Here is a 26,912-nt window from a genome sequence, read left to right as displayed (position 1 = left end):
TAACGTCTCGTTTTCATTTTTGCAAAGTGGTCAATCACTCTGGACAGACATGGAAATATAACAGTAACTGTTATACAGTTGACCAGTGGTTCCCAACTGCTGGGTCGTGACATAAAAGTGGATTGTGTGTCATTTTCAGTGAGTCGCAGTCAGATGTGTGCATGAAAAAAAAAAAAGTTTAGGGAGAAAAAAATCAAATTGTGGCAACAAAACCAGATATTTTTAGCCATTTTTCTAGTGACTATTAGTGAGTATTTTAGCAAAAGGCAAACCGACTAACAAGTTGGAGGAAGACTCAGGACAGACATGGAAATATATTTTTAAAAAATCTAAATTGGGCAACAAAACCCGATATTTTCAGCCATCTTTCTGAAAACAAATACAGAAATGTTACTATTTTTTCTGGAAACAAAACCAGATGTTTTAACTGTAGCCATTTTTCTGGTGACAAAACAAGATTATTTTAGTGAATGTCACACCGATTAACAAGACAAGTCTACTGTGCTATTTTTCTGTGAAATAAACTTGAATGATTTAAAAATTGGGCTCACGACTTGATGATATGGAAAAATATTTTTCTTCTTGAAGATAAACCATTTGAGAAGCACTCAACTCACACATTCTTACTCAAAATTATCATTGATGCAGAGGTCCTGAGCAGAACCAGCAGACAATAACCAACATTATGTTTCGTATTGATTGGAAATTCCCCCAACAGCTCGTACAGCAAATGAATATGTTTGTCTTGATACAAGGAATAACGTTAGCTATTACCATGAATTGATTAACGTGGACCCCGACTTAAACAAGTTGAAAAACTTATTCGGGTGTTACCATTTAGTGGTCAATTGTACGAAATATGTACTGTACTGTGCAATCTACTAATAAAAGTATCAATCAATCAATCAAAAAGCTAACTTAGCATCAACTTAAGACAATGATGTTGCCTAGCTAGCTAGGACTTCACTTGCATCTCTCATTCCTCGCTTCTTTTTCCCTGCTGCGGGCGAATAACTTTCTGATATCCATCTAGGAGTTACAGTTTGAGTCAAATCCAAATCCAAATAATATAATTAACTAATTGTTGTTGGCTAACGTTACCTACCTCACGCAGTGATTCTCATCCGCGCTCTCTCTCTCTCAACTGAAGTCTCGATCCACACGTGAATAAATTACCATAATAATTAGCCAGGTGCTCATTGTTGTGGAGTGAATACAGTAGCATTCAATTACCATACTAAGTAGTATATGCGCTGTTGTCTATGTTATGTAGACTTAGAACTCTGAAGCGTTTTTTTTTTTAATTGGTGAAATTTTTACTGGGGCACTGCAGATCAACACTGGGGCACGGGCCCCAGTGAAATCTGTCTGGCGACGCCACTGGTTTATAATGTGAGCCTCCAGCAGCAAGAACTATTCGGACCGAGGAAGCGACAATTTCCCCATTAATTTGAGCGAGTATGAAAGACTCGTGGATGAGGAAATTTAGAGTGAAGGACTGGAAAAAAATAAAAAGTTCCCCAAAAAAAAGGTGATTGCATTGGGAGCGATTCAGATATTTTTAGACACATTTACTAGGATAATTCTGGGAAATCCCTTATCTTTCTATTGTGTTGCTAGTGTTTTAGTGAGTTAAATAGTACCTGATAGTCGGAGGGGTGTGGCCACGGGTGTGTTGACGCCAGTCTCTCTGATTGAAGTCACAAATCTGCAGCAGGACCGAAGCGGCGCTGATCTCTGGTAAGAGGCGACTTATTACCACAATTATCTCACCGAAACCTGCCGGTTGACATGTAGTCGGGATCCATGTTCGCTTGACCGCTCTGATCCATAGTAAAGCTTCGCCTCCGGGAATTTTAAACAAGGAAACACCGTGTGTTTGTGTGGCTAAAGGCTAAAAGCTTCCCACCTCCATCGTTATGCTTTGACTTCTCCATTATTAATTGAACAAATTGCAAAAGATTCAGCAACACAGATGCCCAAAATACTGTGTAATTGCGCGATGAAAAGAGACGACTTTTAGCCGTAAGTGGTGCTGGGCTAATATGTCCCCTCCAACCAATAACGTCATACGCGTCATCATTCCGCGACGTTTTCAACAGGAAACTCTGCTTGAAATTTAAAATTGTAATTTAGTAAACTAAACCGGCCGTATTGGCATGTGTTGCAATGTTAATATTTCATCATTGATATATAAACTATCAGACTGCGTGGTCGGTAGTAGTGGGTTTCAGTAGGCCTTTAAGAAGGTATACAGGAAATGTAACATGCCGTGCTAATACGGACTCTCGAACAAAATATGAATGAGATTAGATAGAATGAAGCAGGTATATGAAAGATGAATAATAAAGTGTACACAAACTTCTTCATGCTGCACTTGTCCACTTCAACTGATTAACTTTACGCACAACTGGCAAAATAGTCCAGAAAAATAGCAACCTTCCTCTGGATATCAAACAGTCTTTTCCTTCGGATTTAAAACTTCTTCCATCAATCCACAGATTATTTTGGAGTAACTTTAAGACATTCAAAAGTTTTCTTTCCATGATTTTCGTCCAAAAATTCTGTCGCACAAACTCTCCATTGCATCCGACCTGATACATTCTTGTTAGTAGCATCATGTTCGTAGCGCAATCCATGACCATTTCTTGATGCTGTCTGCTATCTAACATCAGTTAATATTTGTAATATGTGCCAATATTACAGCGGACATCACTTAAAACAAGTTTTAACAAGGATCCGCAGATGACTAGTGTGACGTCATAGGTCAGCCGGAAAAGGAATTCAGTTGACAGCGCTAAACCTGAAATAGTACCCCCAGTGTACGGGAAGGTACTGTCATTCATGCCTCCATTGGCATGTAGGGCAGCAACACATGTTCTTCATTTATGTCCGTCCTGGGCCAGTTTCTGAATAGTATCCTATGTGTGATTTAGGTCCTTCAGTTTTCTCTGTACTGTTCTGCGCCAGGTGTTCTTGGTTCTACCCCGCTTTCTACTCCCTTAAGTGATATTCAGAGCATCTATTCTGAGACTTTGCCCAATCTTTCCATCGTCTTCTCAGGACAGTAGTTACCATGTTCTCCTGTATACATCGTGTGAGTAGTTCTTCATTTGTCATTTTATGAGGCCAGCAAATTTAAGGGCTCTTTTTGAGGCTCTTCGTATGGATGACTAAGAGTTTATTGAGGTCTTTATCCAACACTCCGATCCATATACAGTAGCAAGGTGGAGAGGACACAGCTCTAATATAGTCTCAACTTTGTTTTTGTACTACACAGTTGTGATCTCCATACATTGTTCAACATTCTGAAAGACATGTTGGATATGTTTTGGCGATTTCTAGTGTGATATTCTGCTCCCCCAACACATCTGACAATCCTGCTAAGGTACTTGAATTCCTCTGTAGTTGAGACATCTTCTCCATTTACTTGTACTGCCAATGGATTTGGGTTATTCGTCATTACTTCTGTGTTGCCTTCATCGATCTTCAGGCCAACTTGTTGCGCAAACTCACACAGGCGTGTCGTCTTTGCCTGCAGGTGCTGTGTATGTGAAAATAATGTAAGTTCAGCCGCAAAATAGAGGTCTTCCAACGTGGAGAAAATTGACCATCTGACACCTCTCGGCTGATCTTCAGTCAACAGCAGTACTGGGCCGTCAGGGCCAGTAAGGCCTTCTCTGCTGGCCTCACATAACCAGAAATCATGATCATAATTAAAGATAATAGTAATTTTGTATTCACTCTCCCTAAATATCTCAAAGTATTCATATTATGCTCCTTCCAGCGCTATTAATTTTAGTTTAAAGAGTTTTTATCCAATCATAAATCAGCTAGCTTATGTTGCCATGCTGTACCAAATTTGCTCGAAGCCTTCAGAATTAACAATGCTGGTGTCTGTGCACTGTAGGTGAACTGGAACATACAGTTGACACAGTTGCGATAGCCATTCAGATCACAAGTTGCTGTCAGTAAGGCCTTTCAGATGGCCTAAGGCAGATACTATACAGTATAGTGATGTTATGAGCTAGGTAACACAAGAACTCCATTACCCAGAATGCCACAGTCTTGCCGAGCATGCGCAGTAGCCACATTTAGCCATTAGCAGGATGTTTCTGATGAGCATTGTGGAATAAACTTTAAGAACTCAACCAACAAGCCTCGTCTGCATCTTTTATGATTAGACAAGAAATCACATATATTTACAAGGCCATTTTCAAGAAGGATATTTAAAGAGAAGCTACATCTTGTGAGAAAATGTCAGCCAACCCCGGAAACTCGAATGGTTTCTACAGATTGTGAGTTCAGATGTGTTATTTCTTTTTTTTTTTCACGTTTAATATGCTTTTTGTAATTTAAATTTCGACAGTACCACATAATATATTTTTTATAGATTTTTAAATGCGCCAGAAAACAACCCATTATGTACACTGTTGGTGTTGATTCAATGCCCAGTAGTGCTTAAATGTGTTTTCTGTATAGTATTTCTCCAGCAATGGACATGTGGGGACATAAATTATGGTATTTTGAGAGGTAATCATTGAAGTCGGACATCACTGAAGGCCTAGGTGGGAAACGCATGGCCCGCCACTGGTCAAGGGTGATTATGAAGAGAAGCACAGACATGGCACATCCCTGTCTAACTCCTGACCTAACTTTAAACTTTATATGACTACATCTTACACTGCATGAAAAGTTGGAGTAAAAGCTCTTTATAGATAACACAACATCTCGTGGTATCCAATAAGATCAAAGTATTCGCCACAATCTCTCCCTATGGATGAAAGAGTGCATAAATAGTGCAGTTCCCTTGTAATCAAGTGAATCTTTGGCGTACCACTAGGGGTACACGTACCACAGTTTGAGAATAAGTGAAATAAAGAGAATAAATAGATGATTGACTGAATAATAATTCTACAGTGAAATACTGTAGTTTGTGGAAGAAAAAAAAAAGCTAAAAAGGTAAAATTTCAGGGATAAAAAACAACAGATTATACATTGTAGTTTTTAAAGATCATTTTAGAGAATGAATAATAATTGGCCACGCAATGGATAGTCTGCCAGCGTGTATGGGCTCAACTCTGTTGTGACCCTTTTTTTTTTTATTGAAAGAATTTGTGTTGCAATGGCATACGCAAGTGGTTCGACACTATCTCTGTGATACTGAAACTGACTTTGCACTTCTTATTGAGGCGTGTCCCATTTATCTGTTTCTCATTCCTTTTCACAGAAACGGGCATGTTTCTTAGAATGCCAGTGCTCGGAACCTATAATTTCTACATTGATGTCACGTAAATAAACCAGCAGGTCAGACTTAAGTTACTAAAGTATCACTTAAATAAAATAGCCACACAATATACTTTCTTGGCAGAAGAAATATAAAATATTGTTTTGGCTTCATGAGAGCCATAATATTTTTATTTGTGTGTTTAAATATGTTTTCTCTTTTTCCATTTTAATTTGTTAACATTTTGGAATGTTTTTTTTAAATACCGGTAGATGCAAATTGGGTAACAGTTGTTTCACTTTCGGTTTATGTAACGTCAAGTGAGTTCACTTCCTGTTTAGCAGACCTTTGTTTCAACTTGACATTGTCGAGGTTATGTTGATCCCTAAATACTGCATTTTACTTGTTTTAACAGTTAAGTGTTTATGTAGGTTTAGATTGGGATATTCCGATCTTGTCCAACTCTTAATTACCGATTCCAATATATACAGTTGTGGAATTAACACATTATTATACCAAATTGTGTTGTGATGACCAGCTGGATGCATTAAACAAAGTAACAAGGTTTTCCAAAATAAGGAAACAACTTCAACTTAAGCTATGGAAAAAAGTGCCAACATGGCACTGCCGTATTTGTTATTGAAGTCAAAAAGTGCATTATTTTTTTTAACATGCTTCAAAACAGCAGCTTGGAAATTGGGACATGCCCTTCCTGAAATAATACTGATACCCACTACAACTATGGGAAATACTATACATTGACTTTCACAAAGTGATTTTTTTTTTTTTTTTCAAACATGCCTCAAAACAACAGCTACAAAAACAATGAAGGCACACAACTTCAGTCCAGAGTATACTAGAGTAATGAAAGTAAAAAAATAACATAGTCCTTCTTTAGTAGACTGCCTGGCATGTTGTATAACAGGGAATTATAAATTGGGATCAAGCTGCCCTGCTTTAACGTATTTGTATGAGTAACACAAATGTGCTGCAAGCTAGTGGTGAGTGCTTGAAGTGGCCTAGCAGTCAGTCAGCCAATTTGCTTTGTTGATTGCTATTCTGAATGTTGCCGGGCCGGGTTTGGTTTTGAAATTGGAATTGTATTATTATTGTGAACTATTTTGTTGGATTGATTAATTAAAAATATATATTTTTTAATTACCACACTAATGTTAGCATGTTAGTAGGCTAATATTTAGCTTCTGTCACATACTAAGTTATAAAACTCTAAGGTGTATGGCTGGGGAAGTACAGTAAAAAGTGTTAAATTAACTTAAAAAGTTAGCACTAGAGATGTCCGATAATATTGACAAGCCGATATTATCGGCAAGTAACAGAAAAGGTATATGTTACATTTTCAAGCATTATAAATGCTTGAAAATGTAAAATCGAAAATTGTCGGTATCAGTTTCAAAAAGTAAAATTAATGACTTTTTAAAACACCGCTGTACGGAGTGGTACACGGTAGGGATGGGCGATACCACACTTTTAGGATTCAATACGATACTTTTTCTTACATTTTCATCGATACCGATACTGATACCGATACCATTAATTTATTATTGGCAATTTTTGTCAGTCAAAAATATTATTACTATTGTTATTATTTAAGACAAATCACAAGACAAATACAGACCATTTATACCACATTTATTATGGTCAATATAAAATAAAAGTAAAATTAAAATAAATAACATAAATATGAAAAATAAATTAAATATAAACAAAAATACACATTTTCACTTTTCTTTTTTCTCAAAAAAAAGTATTGGTAGAAAAAGCTTTAAAAAAATTATTCATAACAATGTTATGTTTCAAACTTCTTTGTGGAAGTAAACTTATTACACTTCTCTGAAGCAAAGTCAATAATTTCCTTATCACAATAAACTAGGATTTTCTTGCCCTATAAACCTGCATACGAAAGACAGTTCCCTGAGAAAATGAACTTGGAAAAATGATGTACAAAAATGTCTGACACCATCACACCTTTAGTGTACTCGAGATATGTCATCACACGTCCCACTTTACTGAATTCTCAGATTGCTGTACAGGAAAAGTAACATGTTCACGTTTTCTGCTTTGATACGATTACGCCTCTGGCTGATTATTTCTCCGGCCTTAGAGAAGAGTCTCTCTGCTGGAACAGACGTTGCAATAGTTCCAAGGTATTTTTTCGCAACTTTCTTCAGCATTGGGAATGTGTTTTAATTTTTTTTCCACCAAACCAAAGGGTCCTCACTCCTTGGGATCAGCTTTTCCTCCATGTATCTTCTCATTTCAACATACGCATCTGTGTTTGCTGTGCGATTGCTCTGAAAAGCCAGAACACGACTGCCAAACTCCTGCCATATTCCCTTGGATGATGAGCACTCAGCAGGCGACTCTTGTGTCACAGTTGATGCAGTCGCGGCGGCCTAATGTCTTGTTGACTGTTTCAGCGCAGGCCAGGGCTTGCATTTCTGTGATGATCCGTGATTTAGTCATATCCACATTTGCAGAATCACTGAACACAATGTTTTTGAAGTTAATGTCCAAAAAGGTGCTGGCTGCAAGAGTGTGGTTGTGTTCAATGTTTTGGAACCTTCGCTTGCATTGTGCAGCAAGTTGTGAAGCCAGACTGTTACCCTGTTCAGCAGATGTGGTTACTTTCTGGAGAAGAAGACAGACCAGAGGTATGACTTTGGAAATTGTGACATACTGCTCTGCTGAAACCTCCTTGGTGGCCTCTTCAAAAGGCCTGAGGGCATCACTGGCCTGCCTGATGTGGGACCATCCTTCATCACATAGGCACATGTAGTTTCTCCTGAGAAGACAAAGTGTTGTTGTGATGGCTTGTTGTTGCTCATACAGTCTGTCAATCATGTACAACACAGAGTTCCATCTAGTATCTACTGCTTGGATTAGTTTATACTGTGGTAAATTCAACTGATTTTGTACTTCTTTTAGCTTGTCAGTTGCTCTGGTGCTGTGATGGAAGAACCGAACAATGGCACTGCATTTCTCAAAGCTGGACTCAAGACTTGTGTCAGCCTTAATGGAGTCCTTCACAATGAGGTTAAGTGTGTGAGAAAAACAAGGAATAAGTTTCCAACAAGTTTTACGCACAGCAGAGACCATATTGGCTCCATTGTCTGTAACAACCGCATGAACCTTACTGGTGATGCCCCATTCATCAGTTGTTTTTTGGAGGAGTTCAGATATATTGTCTGCTGTGTGCTGCACAGCTACATGGATTGTTGCAAGATTGCAAGACTGCATCTGCCAGTCTTTGTCAATAAAATGTCCTGACAGAGTCAAATAACCTTCAGTGGTTCTTGCAGTCCACATGTTGGTTGTTAAAACCACACTGCTTGCTGATTGCATGGAGTCCTTTACTGTTTTTTGTGCATGCTCGTACAGTTTGGGAATTTCACCTGTCATCATGGATTTCCGACTAGGGATCTGGTATCGAGGATCTACCACCTTCATAAAATGCCGGAAACCTTGGTCCTCTACTATTGAAATGGGTTGCAAGTCCTTCACAATCATTTTGGCAAGGCTTGTTGTGATCTCACGTGCTCTATGAGACTCATCTGAAAAGAATAACATTTACATGTCACAATAGGTAAGATAAAATGTATTTGTTATAAAATATATTAAGGATTTAATTAGATATTAGGGCTTTCCAATTAACTGTTGAATCCGAATCGCAAGTAGCTGCAGTTATTTTTTAAAGTTTGTGATATAATTAGCAATTAATGAAATAGGCTACTGTTTTCGAAATGGAAGAAATCATGTTACAGATTAAAACCCAAATCACATTCAATCATATATTTCAAGATTTTCTTGGAAAAAAACCAAACTAATGCAAAGATGAAGAATCTCCAAATGTTATCTCTTTCTTATCTTGTTTTAAATAATCAAGAAATGTTCAACTAACAGTAAATTCCCCTGTGTGGAAATTATTTGAATTTAGGATAATCATTTAAAAAAAAATATTCAGTAAACATTACTAAAAATAACAAAAACAATGCCTGTTTTAAGTCAACGATTGGACAACACTGGATATAATTTCCCCCTTCACCTGAAGTGTATGTTATTAGTAGCTTGTGATCGGAATATTTATAGACTTTATCACTACACTGCCAAAGGTCGGACGCTAACTAGGCTACCTGGATACACTTGGCTTTTTTGCAGACTTTCGTGCAGGGTCTTTCACAGGAGCGTGAGCCTGTCTTTTTACCAGCTCACTGTGGCTCTCGGGATGTGTGGTCTTTATATGTTTAAATAAATTGCTGGTGTTGCTGCTGTGTGGCACTTGTTTGTCACACAGTTCGCACCGTGCCGTGGCTTTGTCTACTGGTGAAAAATAACACCACAGCACGCTTCGTTTCTTGTCTGCCATTATCGCGTCTCTGGCTTTTCCATTCCTCCGGCTCCCGCATCTGTGGCCGTGCTGACCTCCTGGCCTGGCTGCATCGCTGTCGGCTGGCTGTGTGTGTGTTGCACGTTGACGACGCTCATTCGCTGTCTCCTGTGACGTGACTGGGCCAGCTCTATACTCTGCCAGGTACAGGGGTGTCCCAGCACATAGTAAGTTAAGTAAGTAATCAAAAACATCTGAAAGTGATGCTTGCACCCCCCACACGCCGTTTTTTGGTTTATATCGATTCTTTTTTCAGAAAAGTGATACCAAATGAGTAGCGTGTGAGTATCGATATATCGATACCACAGGATCGATACGCACATCCCTAGTGTACGGCTGGGGAATTAGAGTAAAAATTGTTAAATTTAGTTTACCTACTCAGTGGCATAGTGGTTAGAGTTTCCGCCCTGAGTTCGGTAGGTTGGGAGTTCTACCAAAGACTATAAAAAAATGGGACCCATTGCCTCCCTGCTTAGCAATCAGCATCAAGGGTTGGAATTGGGGGATAAATCACCATAAATGATTCCCGGGCGCGGCACCGCTGCTGCCCACTGCTGCCCACTGCTCCCCTCACTTCCCAGGGGGTGATCAAGGGGATGGGTCATTTGCAGACGACAAATTTCACTACACCTAGTGTGTGTGTGACAATCATTGGTACTTTAACTTTTAATTAAAAAGTTAGCACTTTAATGTTAGCATGCTAACAGTTAACATTGTCACATACCAAGTTATAAGACTCTGAGGCAGAGCTCGGCAAATTAAGGCATGCGGCCCGTTAAACTTTTCAATCTGGCCCGCCGGACATTCCCAAAAAATGTTTGTAGATCTTTAAGATCGAAACAGTAGCTGCCATTATGATGTGCAGTGATGTTTTTAAATGACTGTATAGTTCTTTAAATGACCTTAAGTCTTGAATTATACAAAGTGTTGCCCTTTTGCATGATATACTAGTAACTATGGTAATCTAATCAGTTACTATGGTAATCTAAATCACAGCAGCTCAGACAAGTCACTAAGCAGTGTGGGTGGGGTGCATTTCCACAGAGTTTTTCCAGAGCGGCCACCCTTAAATGCGGGTGTCAGAGACTTTTTTACAGCAAAGTTCTAAAGCCTAGTGATATGTCAGCTATATGATATTTTGGCTGGATTTATATTTTAACCTTTCGCGTTCATATTTCGCTGTGTCTGTTGTATTTTTGTTGCGTTTCGCTTGATTGTAAAATATGTCAATCGAAAGGGGGTGTGACATTGATACGTTGTCAATATTCAGTCTTTTATCGTTCATAGTTAATATTGTAAACCCCACATTTTTTATTTTCATTACAGTCTGGGTGTCTCACTCAGTAAAACAAATGTAAAATTCCATTCCATTTTTAAGGCGGTCTGTCATAACGTTTTTAGCATTCAATCAGACATCATTGTGAGGTTTTGTATTAGTGTTCCTAAAAATCAAGGTATAGCGGCCCCCAGACACATTTTTTCTCTAAATTTGGGCCCCCTGCTCAAAATAATTGCCCAGGCCTGCTCTAAGGTGTATGGCTAGGGAAGTAGAGTAAAAAAGTATAAAATTTGCTTAAAAAGTTTGAACTTTAATCTTAGCATGTCATTCATGTCTACCATGAAATTGATTAACGTGTCCCCGACTTAGACAAGTTGAAAAACTTATTTGTTTGTTACCATTTAGTGGTCAATTGTACGGAATATACCATCATCATCATCATCATCAGCGGTCACTCGAACGAGTATGACGTTCCTCCTGGTAGGGGTGTATCCCTTTATGGAGGATGCCTGTGCGTGACTTTGCTTAACGTCGTGAGGCTGGTGCACAGACAGTCACCACACGATCCTTGACAGAATCGGGTCAGGGTCCAGTGGCATGGAGTCCAAGACAACTGGAGACACTTTTCTACCGCAACCTTCTGCAGCCGTTGTGGGAGTTCTTACAAACCCCGTTTGCATATGAGTTGGGAAATTGTGTTAGATGTAAATAGAAACGGAATACAATGATTTGCAAATCATTTTTAACACATATTCAGTTGAATATGCTACAAAGACAACATATTTGATGTTAAAACTGATAAACTTTTTTTTTTTGCAAATAATCATTAACTTTAGAATTTGATGCCAGCAACACATGACAAAGAAGTTGGGAAAGGTGGCAATAAATACTGATAAAGTTGAGGAATGCTCATCAAACTCTTATTTGGAACATCTCGCAGGTGTGCAGGCTAATTGGGAACAGGTGAGTGCCATGATTGGGTATTAAAGCGGCTTCCATGAAATGCTAAGTAATTCATGGATGCAAAGGATTATGGGTATTCGTTGTGTTGCGTTTATGTTGTGTTACTGTGAGGATGTTCTCCCGAAATGTGTTTGTCATTCTTGTTTGGTGTGGCTTCACAGCGTGACGCATATTAGTAAGAGTGTTAAAATTGTTTATATCACAACCATCAGTGTACTTTTTATCACCCATTATGCCTTTCAATCTTGTACGTGTATTTGAGGAAGCTGCATACAGCATGTTGCTGGACTGGCAAACTTGTTCGCACATGATGTAGAAGGTGTCAAAGGCAATGGCTTCACAGCACGCCCTTTTTCTCGTTATCTGGATGAGCACCATCGGATATTCGCGAGAACGTTAGCTGCTCCCATTGTCTTCTTTACTTTGTGACACGTGTCAAACTAGCTCTTTTTGTGGTAAAGGTCGCCGACTGCGGCTATATAACAACGGGCGGGTGGCGGGCAAATGCGGTTCTGATAAAATATTGGTTCGGGTGGATGGCGGGGGGATGACTACTTTAGTGATGCGGTTGCGGATGATATAATTACCTATTCGCGCATCTCTACTGGGCGGGGTTTCTCAAATGCCTCATATGTCCAGGGTTTTGAGTCAGGGTTGCGTGTCTTTTCAATGTACGTACAGGGCTAAGAAGGGGTTAAAATCAAAACAAATTGTGTCGGTGTGCGCACACAGCAGAATTCAAGAGGGAGAGACAGAGAGAGCGAACTGGTTGTTAATCGAGGCATACTTGATCAACAGCCATACAGGTCACATTGAGAGTGGGCATATAAACAACTTTAACACAGTTACAAATATGCGCCACACTGTTAACCCACACCAAACAAGAATGACAAACACATTTTGGGAGAACATCCGCACCGTAACACAACATAAACACAAAAGAACAAATACCCAGAACCCTTTGCAGCACTAACTCCCCCGGGATGCTACAATATACACCCCCTGCTATCCCCACCACCACCTCAACCCCGATTACGTCACATGAAATATTCCACTTTGAAAAATTGAAAAGAAAAATATTTTAAATATTTTTTGTTTGCCATAAAAAACATAGTTTTGTTTGACAAAAAGGGCAGAAAACAAACAAACAAAAAAACAACATAAAAAAACTAAAACATTTTGAAATGAGGAATAGATCTGAGGTTGATGTAGACTCCAAAGATTTAAGCGTTAAATATAAAATGTATATATTCCCTGGCACACCATTATCATCATTACATGACCGAAGCAAAACAGTTTTTACACTTTCATACTGAAATAAATACACCTAAAACTTATTAAATAAAAAAATAGAAAAATCTACCAGCAGCGGTAAAGTTCAGATCAGTGAAGGAAAGAAGAAAGTGACCGAATGTTTATAACTGAACACATTTACATATGCATACAAATTTGTCTTCTTTTTTTATTATTTTTTCTTTTAATGAATTAAGTAACATTTATGACAAAATTTTTTCCAAAACACAATATAGACTGTGAGATATAACAGGACAAACATACGTTTATAATTTGTTTTCAAAACGCTTACAATAAAGTGGAACCCCATTTTTAAGACTTGAAGGTGTCCATTGGACCCCATTTTGAAAATTCCTAGCGCCAACACTGCTGTCAACAGAGCAGAAAAAATGCTTTATTTAAATAAATATGTGATTTATAAAGCAAGTTCAAGTATCATTGGCAAATTTTAACCTCGTCCCGGCCTTGTCGTGCCGCCCGCCTTGGCACACATACAGGTACATGTGTCCTCCTTTTGGGATTTCAGAATATGGTCAACCTAGTTCAGTGGTTCTCAAATGGAGGTACGCGTACCCCTGGGGGTATTTGAAGGTATGCCAAGGGGTACGTGAGATATTTAAAAAATATTCTGAAAATAGCAACAATTCAAAAATCCTTTATGAATATATTTATTGAATGATCCATCCATCATCTTCCGATTATCCGAGGTCGGGTCGCGGGGGCAACAGCCTAAGCAGGGAAACCCAGACTTCCCTCTCCCCAGCCACTTCGTCTAGCTCTTCCCGGGGGATCCCGAGGCGTTCCCAGGCCAGCCGGGAGACATAGTCTTCCCAACGTGTCCTGGGTCTTTCCCGTGGCCTCCTACCGGTTGGACGTGCCCTAAACACCTCCCTAGGGAGGCGTTCGGGTGGCATCCTGACCAGATGCCCGAACCACCTCATCTGGCTCCTCTCGATGTGAAGGAGCAGCGGCTTTACTTTGAGTCCCTCCCGGATGGCAGAGCTTCTCACCCTATCTCTAAGGGAGAGCCCCGCCACACGACGGAGGAAACTCATTTCGGCCGCTTGTACCCGTGATCTTATCCTTTCGGTCATGACCCAAAGCTCATGACCATAGGTGAGAATGGGAACGTAGATCGACCGGTAAATTGAGAGCTTTGCTTTCCGGCTCAGCTCCTTCTTCACCACAACGGATCGGTACAACGTCCGCATTACTGAAGACGCCGCAGCGATCCGCCTGTCGATCTCACGATCTACTCTTCCCTCACTCGTGAACAAGACTCCTTGGTATTTGAACTCCTCCACTTGGGGCAGGGTCTCCTCCCCAACCCGGAGATGGCATTCCACCCTGTTCCGGGCGAGAACCATGGACTCGGACTTGGAGGTGCTGATTCTCATTCCGGTCGCTTCACACTCGGCTGCGAACCGATCCAGCGAGAGCTGAAGATCCCGGTCAGATGAAGCCATCAGGACCACATCATCTGCAAAAAGCAGAGACCTAATCCTGCGGTTACCAAACCGGAACCCCTCAACGCCTTGACTGCGCCTAGAAATTCTGTCCATAAAAGTTATGAACAGAATCGGTGACAAAGGACAGCCTTGGCGGAGTCCAACCATCACTGGAAATGTGTTCGACTTACTGCCAGCAATGCGGACCAAGCTCTGGCACTGATCGTACAGGGAACGGACCGCCACAATAAGACAGTCCGATACCCCATACTCTCTGAGCACTCCCCACAGGACTTCCCGAGTCCTGTGGGGAGTGAATGATACTTCAACAAAATATGAATGTAAGTTCATAAACTGTGAAAAAAAAATACAACAATGGAATATTCAGTGTTGACAGCCATATTTTTTTGTGGACATGTTCCATAAATATTGATGTTAAAGAGTTCTTTTTTTTGTGAAAAAATGTTTAGAATTAAGTTCATGAATCCAGATGCATCTCTATTACAATCCCCAAAGAAGGCACTTTAAGTTGATGATTACTTCTATGTGTAGAAATCTTTATTTATAATTGAATCACGTGTTTATTTTTCAACAAGTTTTCAGTTATTTTTATATCTTTTTTTCCAAGTAGTTCAAGAAAGACCACTACAAATTAGCAATATTTTGCACTGTTATACAATTTAATAAATCAGAAACTGATGACATAGTGCTTGTATTTCACTTATTTATCTCTTTTTTTCAACCAAAAATGTTTTGCTCTGATTACCTGGTACCTGGGGGTAACTGGATTAAAAAAATGTTCACAGGGGCTACATCGATGAAAAAAGGTTGAGAACCACTGGCCTAGTTAACCTCCTAGTGCCCCAAGACCTCTTGGAGGAGCCTCCACTGCCGGTTACACTTTAACGTCATGCCCAGGACCATACTGTGCAATCTACTAATAAAAGTCTCAATCAATCAATCAAGCATGCTAACATTGCTGCGCTAACTAGAATTGTGCTTGTCGTATTATATATACAGTAGTCTGACATTTTTAAACAGTAGAACTATATTTGAAAAAATACGAGTCAATGTATATTGACACGTATTTGTTTCTATTTGGAGGCTGCGAGGGGGGGGGGGGGTGGCTGCCCGGAACCCACGAAAGAGGGTCTATACATGTCGTTAGGTGTCATTATTTTCCAGAGTGTGTAAATTGGTCAGTGGGATGGCGTGTAATGACGAGACGCGGTGACGTGGTGTTTTATAAGACGGCGCACGGAAGGAAAGTTCGCGAAGTCCCGAGCAGTGACGACGACGACGACATGCCGGCTCACCTTCTGTTTCCCGTGGCAGTGCTCTCCGCCTTGGTGGTCTGCAGCCCCACCGAGGCGTGGTACAAGCAGGTGGCCGCTCCAAGCTACTACTCGGTGGGCAGAGCATCCGGCTTGCTGTCCGGAATCCGCAGGTCACCACACGTCAGAAGAGCCGGCATGGAGACGCTCGAGCCGCAACCACCGCTTTTCAACCTGGAAACAACGGTTTGTGTATAATTGAATTTTTCATTTTATGATGTTAATTAGTACATTTTTCAAAATACTGCATTCTGTTTGCACGGGAAGAAAAACAATGTATAATCAATTCTTACTGTGACATAAAAATATAATAACATTTCTCTGTTGTACAAATCCCGTTTCCATATGAGTTGGGAAATTGTGTTAGATGTAAATATAAACGGAATACAATGATTTGCAAAGCCTTTTCAACCCATATTCAGTTGAATGCACTACAAAGACAAGATATTTGATGTTCAAACTCAAACTTTTTTTTTGTTGCAATAATTAACATAGAATTTCATGGCTGCAACAGTACGTCCCAAAGTAGTTGGGAAAGGGCATGTTCACCACTGTGTTACATCACCTTTTCTTTTAACAACACTCAAACGTTTGGGAGCTGAGGAAACTAATTGTTGAAGCTTTGAAAGTGGAATTCTTTCTCATTCTTGTTTTATGTAGAGCTTTAGTCGTTCAACATTCCGGGGTCTCCGCTGTCGTATTTTAGGCTTCGTAATGCGCCACACATTTTCGATGAGAGACAGGTCTGGACTGCAAAGGGCCAGGAAAGTACCCGTACTCTTTTACTACGAAACCACGCTGTTGTAACACGTGGCTTGACATTGTTTTGCAGAAATAAGCAGGGGCGTCCATGATAACGTTGCTTGGATGACAACATATCTTGCTCCAAAACCAGTATGGACCTTTCAGCAGTAATGGTGTCTTCACAGATGTGTAAGTTACCCATGCCTTGGGCACTAATACACCCCCATACCATCACAGATGCTGACTTTTGAACTTCGCGCCTATAACAATCCGGATGGTTATTTTCCTCTTTGTTCCGGAGGACACCACATCCACAGTTTCCAAATATAATTTGAAATGTGGACTCGTCAGACCACAGAACACTTTTCCACTTTGCAACAGTCCATCTTAGATGAGCTCGGGCCCAGCAAAGCCAGCGGCGTTCCTTGGTGTTGTTGATAAATGGGTTTCGCTTTGCATAGCAGAGTTTTAACTTGCACTTACAGATGTAGCAACCAACTGTAGTTACTGACAGTGGTTATATGAAGTGTTCCTGAGCCCATGTGGTGATATCCTTTACACACTGATGTCGGTTTTTGATGCAGTACCGGCTGAGGGATCAAAGGTCCGTAATATCATCGCTTACGTGCAGTGATTTCTCCAGATTCTCTGAACCTTTTGATGGTTTTACGGACCGTAGATGATAAAATTCCTAAATTACATGCAATAGCTCGTTGAGAAATGTTGTTCTAAAACTGTTCGACAATTTGCTTCCAAATTGGTGACCCTCGCCCCATCCTTGTTTGTGAATTACTTAGCATTTCATGGAAGCTGCTTTTAAACCCAATCATGGCACCGACCTGTTCCCAATTAGCCTGCACACCTGTGGGATGTTCCAAATAAGTGTTTGATGAGCATTCCTCAACTTTATCAGTTTTTATCGCCACCTTTCCCAACTTCTTTTTCACGTGTTGCTGGCATCAAATTCTAAACTTAATGATTATTTGCAAAAAATAAAAATGTTTATCAGTTTGAACATTAAATATGTTGTCTTTGTAGCATATTCAACTGAATATAGGTTGAAAATGATTTGCAAATCATTGTATTCAGTTTATATTTACATCTAACACAATTTCGCAACTCATATGGAAACAGGGTTTGTATGAGGATTTATACCTAAACTGTTCTGGAGTTCTATTTAAGTTGTCAGTTAAAGGAGCACTCCGATGTTTTTATGAACCTACAGCAAAAAAAAATAAAAAAATCATCTCTGACAGCACAGGACTACATAGGTGTCAAACTCAAGGCCCGGGGGCACTATCTGGCCCGTCACATCATTTTATATGACCCACGAAAGCCTGGAAATAGTGTGTAAATAAAGTACTTTATATTTACTCACTAAATGTATTTGTTCTTTCCATTTTGACAGAAAAAAATTAACGTGCTGAACGAAATTTCACATCTTTGAAACTTTAATAGTGTCTATTAATTACAGTCGTGTTTAAAAGTGTACATACACTTGTAAAGAACATAACGTCATGGCTGTTTTGAGTTTCTGATAATTGCTACAACTCTTATTTTTTTGTGATAAGAGTGATTGGAGCACATACTTGTTGGTCACAAAAAATATTCATGAAGTTTGGTTCTTTTATGAATTTATTATGGGTCTACTGAAAATGTGACCAAATCTGCTGGGTCAAAAGTATACATACATCAATGTTAATATTTGGTTACATACATAAAGCACCAGTTCCATTGGCCTTTAATCCCAGGAAAACCATCCCTACCGTTAAGCAGGGGGGTGGTGGCGGCGGCATTATGCTCTGGGCCGGATTTTGCTGCCAATGGAAATGGTGCTTTGCAGAGAGTAAATGAGACAATGAAAAAGGAGGATTACCTCCAAATTCTTCAGAACAACCTAAAATCATCAGCCCAGGGGTTGGGTCTTGGGCGCAGTTGGGTGTTCCAATAGGACAATGACCACCAAAAACACATGAGTGGTTAAGGAATGGCTAAATTAGGCTAGATTTAAGCTTTTAGAATGGCCTTCCCAAAGTCCTGACTTAAACCCCATTGAGAACATGTGGACAATGCTGAAGAAACAAGTCCATGTCAGAAAACCAACTGAACTGCACCAATTTTGTCAAGAGGAGTGGTCAAAAATTCAACCAGAAGCTTGTGGATGGCTACCAAAAGCACCTTATTTCAGTGAAACTTGCCAAGGGACATGTAACCAAATATTAACATTGCTGTATGTATACTTTTGACCCAGCAGATTTGGTCACATTTTCAGTAGACCCATAATAAATTCATAAAAGAACCAAACTTCCTGAATGTTTTTGTCACCAACAAGTATGTGCTCCAATCACTCTATCACAAAAAAGTAAGAGTTGTAGAAATTATAGAAAACTCAAGACAGCCATGACATTATGTTCTTTACTTTGACCACAACTGGGGTGTCAAACTCAATTCAGATCGGGGGTTACATGGAGAAAAATCTACTCCCAAGTGGGCCGGACTGGTAAAATCACAGCACGATAACTTAAAAATAAAGACAACTTCAGACTGTTTTTCATTGTTTAAAAATAGAACAAGCACAAATGTAAAAATCATGTTAGTTTTTTTACACTTTCATGCTGTGGTTAATCATTTGATTTATATATATTTTCTGAATACATTATGTGATAGTGTTAGTCAACTCATTGGTGTCTACCGAGATAAAACAAAATATATCAAAATCTAACTACAGAATGGTATTCATGTAGTTTGCTCATTTTCCTCGACTGATGTACTAAAGTGGATTATTTTGTACATATGTAGCATCTACAAAGAATTGCTATGGCGACATCCAGTAGACACATTTAGAACAGCTGTTTCTTTCATTTAAAAATTTCAGGTACATTTTTATACTTAGCAAACTTTCTGCGGGCCAGATAAAATTTGTTAGCGGGACTTATCCGGCCCTCGGGCCGTACGTTTGACACCTTTGAATTATATAATGGTGTAGCGGCTGCTACAGGGTGTTAGCGAATGGCTTTGGCCGGGGGGCGGGACTTCCGGGAAGATATAGGGAAGTGACGTCGTTGATAGGGTGTGTGTGTGTTCGAGTTGCCCGGGAAGTCGGTTGGAAAGACACATGAGTGCTGTTGTATGGTTGTTTTGCATCTTGTGCAATAAAGATACGATAAAACGGAGAAGTTGTATGAGCCTGCATTCCTGGGATTATTACACTGGTGTCAGAAGTAAAACGGCGAGTTCGAAGGAGACTTTGTCGCGGTAAGGACGCATTAGCCAGTTAGCTTCAGTCTGTGAGTTAGCTAGGACCGCTAGCCGTTTATCATGTTTAGCTCCGGTGAAATGAAGTATAAAGTGGAGCGGGATGACGCTGTTTTGGACCGGGTGACTGTCGAACAGCCACGCTACTGCTCGCAGACTAGCGGCTCGTCGACCCGTGAAGATGTAAAGTTACCGCCGCCGCCAGCAACTTCCCCGCACGGCGCGGCCCCCCCACCGTCTGCTGCATCAGTGAAGACGCCAAAATTTGCCGGTGGATCGGATTGGGAGGCGTTCCACGCTCAATTTGAACTGTTGGCAGACGCTAGAAGGTGGGAAGCAAAGGACAAAGCATTGCAATTGGCTTTGTGTCTAGAGGGAGAGGCTCTTTCGTGCCTCCTGCTGCTGGATCCCGAACAGCAGCGATGCTACGCAGCCCTGGTGGGGGCGCTCAAGAGGAGGTTTGGGAGATGGTCTCAGCCAGCACTTCTAAAAACTGAACTGAGAGGGAGGTGCAGGAAGCCTGGCGAGCCACTCCGGGGGCTCGCTAATGACATTGAGGGCCAGGTGCGCCGTGCATATGGTCACCTGCCTGCTGAGGCACGAAACGAACTCGCAACTGATCTGTTTGTTGGAGCCATTACTCCTCCTGACCTGCGCGTGCAAGTGCAGCTTCAGCACCCGAGGTCCCTGCAGGAGGCACTGGAAGCTGCTGTTGAGAGGGAGATGCTGGGAAGTGCTGCTGCAGCTGGGGAACTGGAAATGAAACCCCATCCAGTGAGGGCGGTGTCGTCACACCCGTCTGGTGACATGGCGCCGGCTTGGGCGACAGAAATTACCGAACTACTGAGGGCGGTGACTCTGCAAAATCAACGTGGCCCGCGCCCCATGCAGGTCTGCTGGGGATGTGGCCAACCTGGACACTTTCGCAGGGAGTGCCCTGCCACTCGTCGTGAGCCGGGAAACGGCGCCGGGCCCGCATAGTCGGGGGTATGCGGGCCCCTACGGCCACCACGAACCCTGACTCGCCAGCACACGCTCGTCAGGCAGGGGAGGGAGCCCGTCAGCACAGCCAGGGGGGAGGGGCTCCATCCCCCCCAGAAGCAGACGACGACTCCCCTTCTTCTACTCCTCGCTTTCTGGCAACCGGAGGAGCCCAGCGGCACAGCCAGGGGGGAGGGGCTCCGTCCCCCCCAGAAGCAGACGACAGCAGTGTGCCACCAATGGCGGTGGGCTGGACTCGAGGGGGCCCCAAGGGAGGGGGCTCCTGCCACGTTGCTGTCTCTGTCCAGGGGGTGCCTACCGCGGGCCTGGTGGACACAGGGTCATCAGTAACGCTGGTAAGACCAGATGTTCTGCCCAGCAGTACACCACTTGAGCCTACAGCAGTACAGCTCCGCACAGTCACTGGCCAGCTTGCTCCTATGGTGGGGAAGGGGTTCCTGTGGTTGTGCGTGGGGGGGAAAAAAAGTCCGCCATCTAGTTTGGGTGGCAGACGTGCAAGACTGCTGCATCTTAGGGCTGGACTTCCTCCGAGTCACTGGGTGCCTGCTAGACATGGGGAGGGGTACACTTAACTTCCCGGGCGGCCCAACAGTTGCAATGGGTACCCTAGTTCCCGGGCCCCTTCCCGTTTCACCGCATGCCTCTGCATTCTGGTTGCCTCACACCGCACCAAATTACTATTCCTGCCCTCACCCTGTCTCCCTTCAGCCAATGAGGGGGGAGACCGAGCAGTTTACTACCCGGGGATGCCAGCCCCGGGCAGCCCCGGCCACATCCCCTCGCCCACCGCCGGGCCCCTCGGTCGTGGGAGAAGGGGTGTGGAGAGAGGAGTACGGAGACCTGGAAAAACAGCAACAAGAACAGCTGAAACAGCTGCTGATGGAATTTCAGGGCAGCTTTGCAACGAATGAGAATGAAGTGGGAAGAACCCACTTGGCAGAGCATGTAATAGACACTGGCTTGGCGCGGCCCATCAAGTGTCACGCGCGCCGCATCCCCCTCGCTCGGCAGCAGGTATGCGACAAGGCCGTGGATGACCTGCTGCGGGCCGACTTTATTGAGCCTTCTGAGAGCCCCTGGGCGGCACCTGTGGTCATGGTCGCGAAGAAGAAGGCTGATGATTGGCGATTCTGTGTAGATTACAGACGATTGAACGAAGTGACCACAAAGGACTCTTACCCCCTACCCCGTATTGATGAGTCCCTGGACCTAGTTTCCGGCTCTTCGTGGTTCACCACTCTGGACCTTAAGAGCGGATATTACCAAGTACCCCTTTCTCCCGAATCTCGCCCTAAATCCGCCTTCTGTACTGGCCGGGGATTGTGGCAATTCAAAGTCCTTAGTTTTGGGCTCTGTAATGCACCCGCCACTTTTGCCCGGCTTATGGACAAAGTACTGGCTGGTATTCCACGCCAAGAGTGCCTGGTATACCTGGATGACATCCTGGTACACGGGCGTTCTTTCGAAGCAGCTTTGGGGTCCTTGAGGAGAGTCCTGGAGAGGATTCGAGCAGCGGGCCTTAAACTGCACCCTGAGAAATGCAGTTTCATGCGACGAGAAGTAACCTTCTTGGGACATGAGCTGGGTGCCGATGGCATTGGCGCCATGGGTGAGAAAGTGCGGGCCGTGAGAGACTGGCCCGCCCCTCGAGACCAAGGACAGCTGAAGAGCTTCATTGGGCTTGCCTCTTACTACCGGAGGCATGTGCGGGGTTTTGCTACAATCGCCGCGCCCCTATACCGTTTGCTGGAAAGAGGCAAAGACTTTGTGTGGTCCGAAGGGTGCCAGGAGGCATTCTGGGGGTTGAAACGGGCCCTGTGTGAGGCCCCGGTACTCGCCCCACCTGACCTCGCCCTGCCCTTCTTACTGGACACTGATGCCAGCGGGGTGGGGGTGGGGGGTGTACTTGCACAGCCGTGGCAGGAAGGGGAGAGGGTTGTGGCATACTTCAGTCAGAAACTCACAAAGTCGGAGCGTAATTACTGCGTCACCCGCCGAGAACTGCTGGCCGTGGTGCTCTCTATCAGACACTTTAAATACTACCTGTGTGGCCTCCCCTTTGTGATTAGGACTGACCACTCTGCTCTCCAGTGGCTAATGACTTTCCGGGAGCCGGAGGGGCAGGTCGCCAGGTGGTTGGAAGAGCTACAAGGATACGACTTTAAAATAGAACATCGGCCGGGCGCTCGCCACTCCAACGCGGACGCACTCTCTCGCCGGCCGTGTGCAGCAGACGGATGTCGTTACTGCGAGCGCAGGGAAGCTCGGGAACAAGAGCGGCGGGCGGAAGGCGCTGAGGGTGTGGCCGTCAGTCAGGCTGATAACGTTGCCTGCAGGGAACTACAGACTGTGACGAACACTGATTGGAGGCACGCACAGGAGGGTGACACAGACCTCCATCCTGTCTTGCAGTGGGTAGAGGCTGGGCAGCGCCCGCCTTGGGAGGCGGTGGCACCATTCTCCAAGGCTACCAAGGGACTTTGGGCCATGTTTGACTCACTGCGGGTGTCCCAAGGCGTGCTGCAGCGGGCATTTAAGGCCGCGGCCACGGGTGAAGACCAGTGGCAGGTGGTGGTGCCAAAGGGACTGCAAGGGGCGGTGCTTAGGGCAGTGCATGGGGAAGGTGGGTCTGGACATTTCGGGGTCGCCAAAACACTTAAGCGGCTGCGACAGGGGTTCTATTGGGGTCGGCAGAAGAGAGATGTGGATGATTTCTGCCGCCGCTGCGACCCCTGCGTTGCCCGCAAAGGCCCCACTGGGCGCTCACAGGCGCCGCTCCAACAGTTCCCAGTGGGGTGCCCCATGGACAGGGTGGGGATTGACATTACGGGGCCCTACCCACGGTCGGACAAGGGGAACCGCTATGTCCTTTCCGCCATTGACTATTTTACAAAATGGCCAGAGGCATACGCCATTCCCAACCAGGAGGCAGAGACCATTGCTGATGCCCTGGTGGGGGGCATGATAAGTCGGTTTGGCGTTATGGCGTCTCTGCACAGTGACCGGGGCACGAACTTTGAGTCCCGGGTGTTTTCCGCCTTGTGCGAGCGCCTGGGTATCCACAAAACCCGCACTACCCCATTGCACCCTCAGAGTGATGGGTTGGTGGAGCGTTTTCACCGCAACCTGGGAGACCAGCTCGCCATTGTCACCTCCCGCCACCAGCGTGACTGGGACGAACACCTACCGCTGGTGCTGATGGCGTGTCGCTCTGCTGTCCAGGAATCCACGGAGTGCACACCGGCGCTTCTCATGTTAGGGAGAGAGATGCGCACACCAGCAGAGCTGGCCTTTGGCCGCCCTCCTGATGCCCCGGCCTTCGCTGCAGGACCAGAGTACGCCAGGAAATTACAGGACCGGCTGGACTCAGCCCACAGTTTTGCTCGGGAGCGGCTGCAGGAAGCTGGTGTGAAACAAAAACGCTACTATGACATGACGACCCGAGGGAGGGACTTCGTGCCAGGCGAGTTGGTCTGGGTTTACAACCCGATTCGGAAGAAGGGCCGCAGTCCCAAGCTGGACAGCAAATGGACAGGGCCCTGTAGGATACTCCAGAAGCTGGGAGAGGTTGTGTATCGTGTCCAGCTGCCCCCCCGGGGAAGGAAAGTGGCCCTCCACAGAGACAGACTAGCCCCCTACCGGGGGGGTCCCCCTTCCCCTGCCTCGGATACACAGGTGACCTCTCCCTTGCCCACCCAGCCCGTTCCCAATACCCCGTTTACGCTCCAGGAAGAACCAATTTCCCCTCCCCTTGTGTCCCCCGCCCCTTCCAGCTCCCTCCCGAGGACTGGCACACCTGACCCAGTTGTCCCATTCCTGGGGACTGGAAGGGAGCGGCCGAGGCGGAAAAAGAGGCCTCCGGACCGCTTGCAAGACTTTGTGGTGTCCTTAGACTAGGGAAAATTGGGTGGGGTGTTGTAAACCTGTTTTGTGTGATGTAAAGGTTACGTTGTCTACATTGTTTTGTTTGCACTAATGTGTTGCTCTGATTTACATGCTGTTGTGATGTCACCAAATGTTGCCTTACGGGTCAGTCCTCGAGGGCGAGGACTTTTTGTAAGGGGGGGGGTGGTGTAGCGGCTGCTACAGGGTGTTAGCGAATGGCTTTGGCCGGGGGGCGGGACTTCCGGGAAGATATAGGGAAGTGACGTCGTTGATAGGGTGTGTGTGTGTTCGAGTTGCCCGGGAAGTCGGTTGGAAAGACACATGAGTGCTGTTGTATGGTTGTTTTGCATCTTGTGCAATAAAGATACGATAAAACGGAGAAGTTGTATGAGCCTGCATTCCTGGGATTATTACAATACATTCCAATTAAGTTTTTGTACTTAATGTATAAATAATGATTTTAAGGCAAAAACCTGGCAGCAACTGTAGATATTTTAGTTAAAAAACTGGCAGTTTAGTTGCCGGAATTTTACTATAAAAAAGTGGGACCATTTTTGCATTTATGGTAATACACTAAAAACTGTAGATTTTATAGTAAAAATAAATAAAATTAATGGCTAGAATTTTACCACAAAAAAACGAAGTCTGTTGTTCCATTTACAGTAATAGACCATAAAGAGTAGATTTTAGTTACCAGAATTTTACTGGAAAAAAATTAGTTTTTGCATTTACAGTAAGTCTCAAATTTTTTAATCTGTCCTATTCAGCCACTCGAGCAAATCATATTGTTGATGCAGATGCCCATATCTTCAGTACAGATGTACTTTACAAAAGAGAAGTGTGGGATACTTCTCTTATTAACTTATTTGTATTTGACTTATTTAATGTTTGGATATATTTAGTGTTTAGCGCAGCCGGATTGGAGCAGAAGGGGATAGAAGAAAAAATAAAAACGGGGAATTGTGAGGACAAGACAAAAAAAATAGATATATATATTTATACAGTCATATACGTGTGTGTGTGTGTGTGTGTGTGTGTATAAATATATATATATATATATGCACACAGTTACATATACGGTATATATGTTTAAACAGCATGTACATTTACACACATACATCTGTATGTATATAGATATATATATATATCTACACATACATATAGTTGTGGCGCCACAGAAGTTTGTTGGTCACACCAAAGTTTACTGCTGCCTGCCTTTAATTGCTGACTGGTGATTAGCTCAGTGATTTCACTGAATTGACGCAATTTGTGCAAAGTTTAATGATCCCTGGAAACTCCAAATTTACATTACATTTAAAAAATTCTAACTGCCAAAAAAGAGAGATTTTAAAGGGATGCTTTGAGGAACGCCTCAGTGAAAATCACAAGTTTGGACCCAAGTCTTCTTTTTGCTAGCATGGTTAAAATGTCAATGCCAGGATCTGCCAGTGTGTTTATAGAGGTTCAGGTTCTTCTACACAACAGGAGCAGAGTAGTGATGCATTGTTTTTTCAGAATTTGCTGCAAAGATTTTCTCCCAAGTTTTAATCTAAACTCGGCAGGCAGTAGTCATTCCCAGGCTTGTCTAACAAGATACGAGAACAGCGCGCCATTTTTTAGGAAGTTGCTGCAAAAATGTTAGTCACTCCCAAGTTTTGAAGTGAACTTGTGACCTGTTTTTAAATGTTTATCTTGTATAAAGATGAACGGTGAAAATATTTTTGTTAAAGTGCATTTTAGCAAAGGGTGTTCATGAATAAAATTCCCTTTTTTGTATCCTACCCATGCGACAGCCCACTTGTTTAAGAGCCATAACGCCAAACCTGCCGAGTTGTGAACTCTTCCTTGGGGGCAAAACAACGCTGAAGTGCAAAGCAGACATCTTCCTGTCTCTGGACTTGTCAGACTGTGCAGAGTACTGAGCGGAAGATGCCGAACAACTGTTTTTGTCTCTCTTTTGTCTTGTATTTTATGTCTCTATTTTGTGCCACATGTTACTGTTTTTCGTCAATAAATCATATGGGGAAATAACCGACCTGCGTTCTTGCTTGCTATGCCATTTCTTAATGCACGTGTA

At 43.2% G+C, this 26,912-nt stretch overlaps 2 protein-coding genes across 2 annotated transcripts; one reads left to right on the top strand and one right to left on the bottom strand.

Moving 5' to 3' along the window:
- Window positions 1-7,214: 7,214 nt before the first annotated feature.
- LOC133541790 (zinc finger BED domain-containing protein 4-like) lies at window positions 7,215-8,615 on the bottom strand. The gene is made up of 2 exons (XM_061885379.1): window positions 7,603-8,615; window positions 7,215-7,427 (listed from the first exon to the last, which is right to left on the bottom strand). The coding sequence occupies exons 1-2, from the start codon at window positions 8,588-8,590 to the stop codon at window positions 7,252-7,254; spliced, it is 1,164 nt and encodes a 387-aa protein (XP_061741363.1). The 5' UTR covers window positions 8,591-8,615; the 3' UTR covers window positions 7,215-7,251.
- A 7,098-nt stretch (window positions 8,616-15,713) lies between these two features.
- LOC133541115 (neuropeptide B-like) lies at window positions 15,714-26,866 on the top strand. Its single transcript, XM_061884223.1, has 2 exons — window positions 15,714-16,135; window positions 26,629-26,866. The coding sequence occupies exons 1-2, from the start codon at window positions 15,833-15,835 to the stop codon at window positions 26,755-26,757; spliced, it is 432 nt and encodes a 143-aa protein (XP_061740207.1). The 5' UTR covers window positions 15,714-15,832; the 3' UTR covers window positions 26,758-26,866.
- The last annotated feature ends 46 nt before the right edge of the window (window positions 26,867-26,912 follow it).

Source organism: Nerophis ophidion, linkage group LG23, assembly GCF_033978795.1.
Source record: "Nerophis ophidion isolate RoL-2023_Sa linkage group LG23, RoL_Noph_v1.0, whole genome shotgun sequence".
Lineage (NCBI taxonomy): Eukaryota > Metazoa > Chordata > Actinopteri > Syngnathiformes > Syngnathidae > Nerophis > Nerophis ophidion.
The sequence above is the reverse complement of the archived record's forward strand: the minus strand, read 5'-3'. Positions and strand labels throughout refer to the sequence as shown.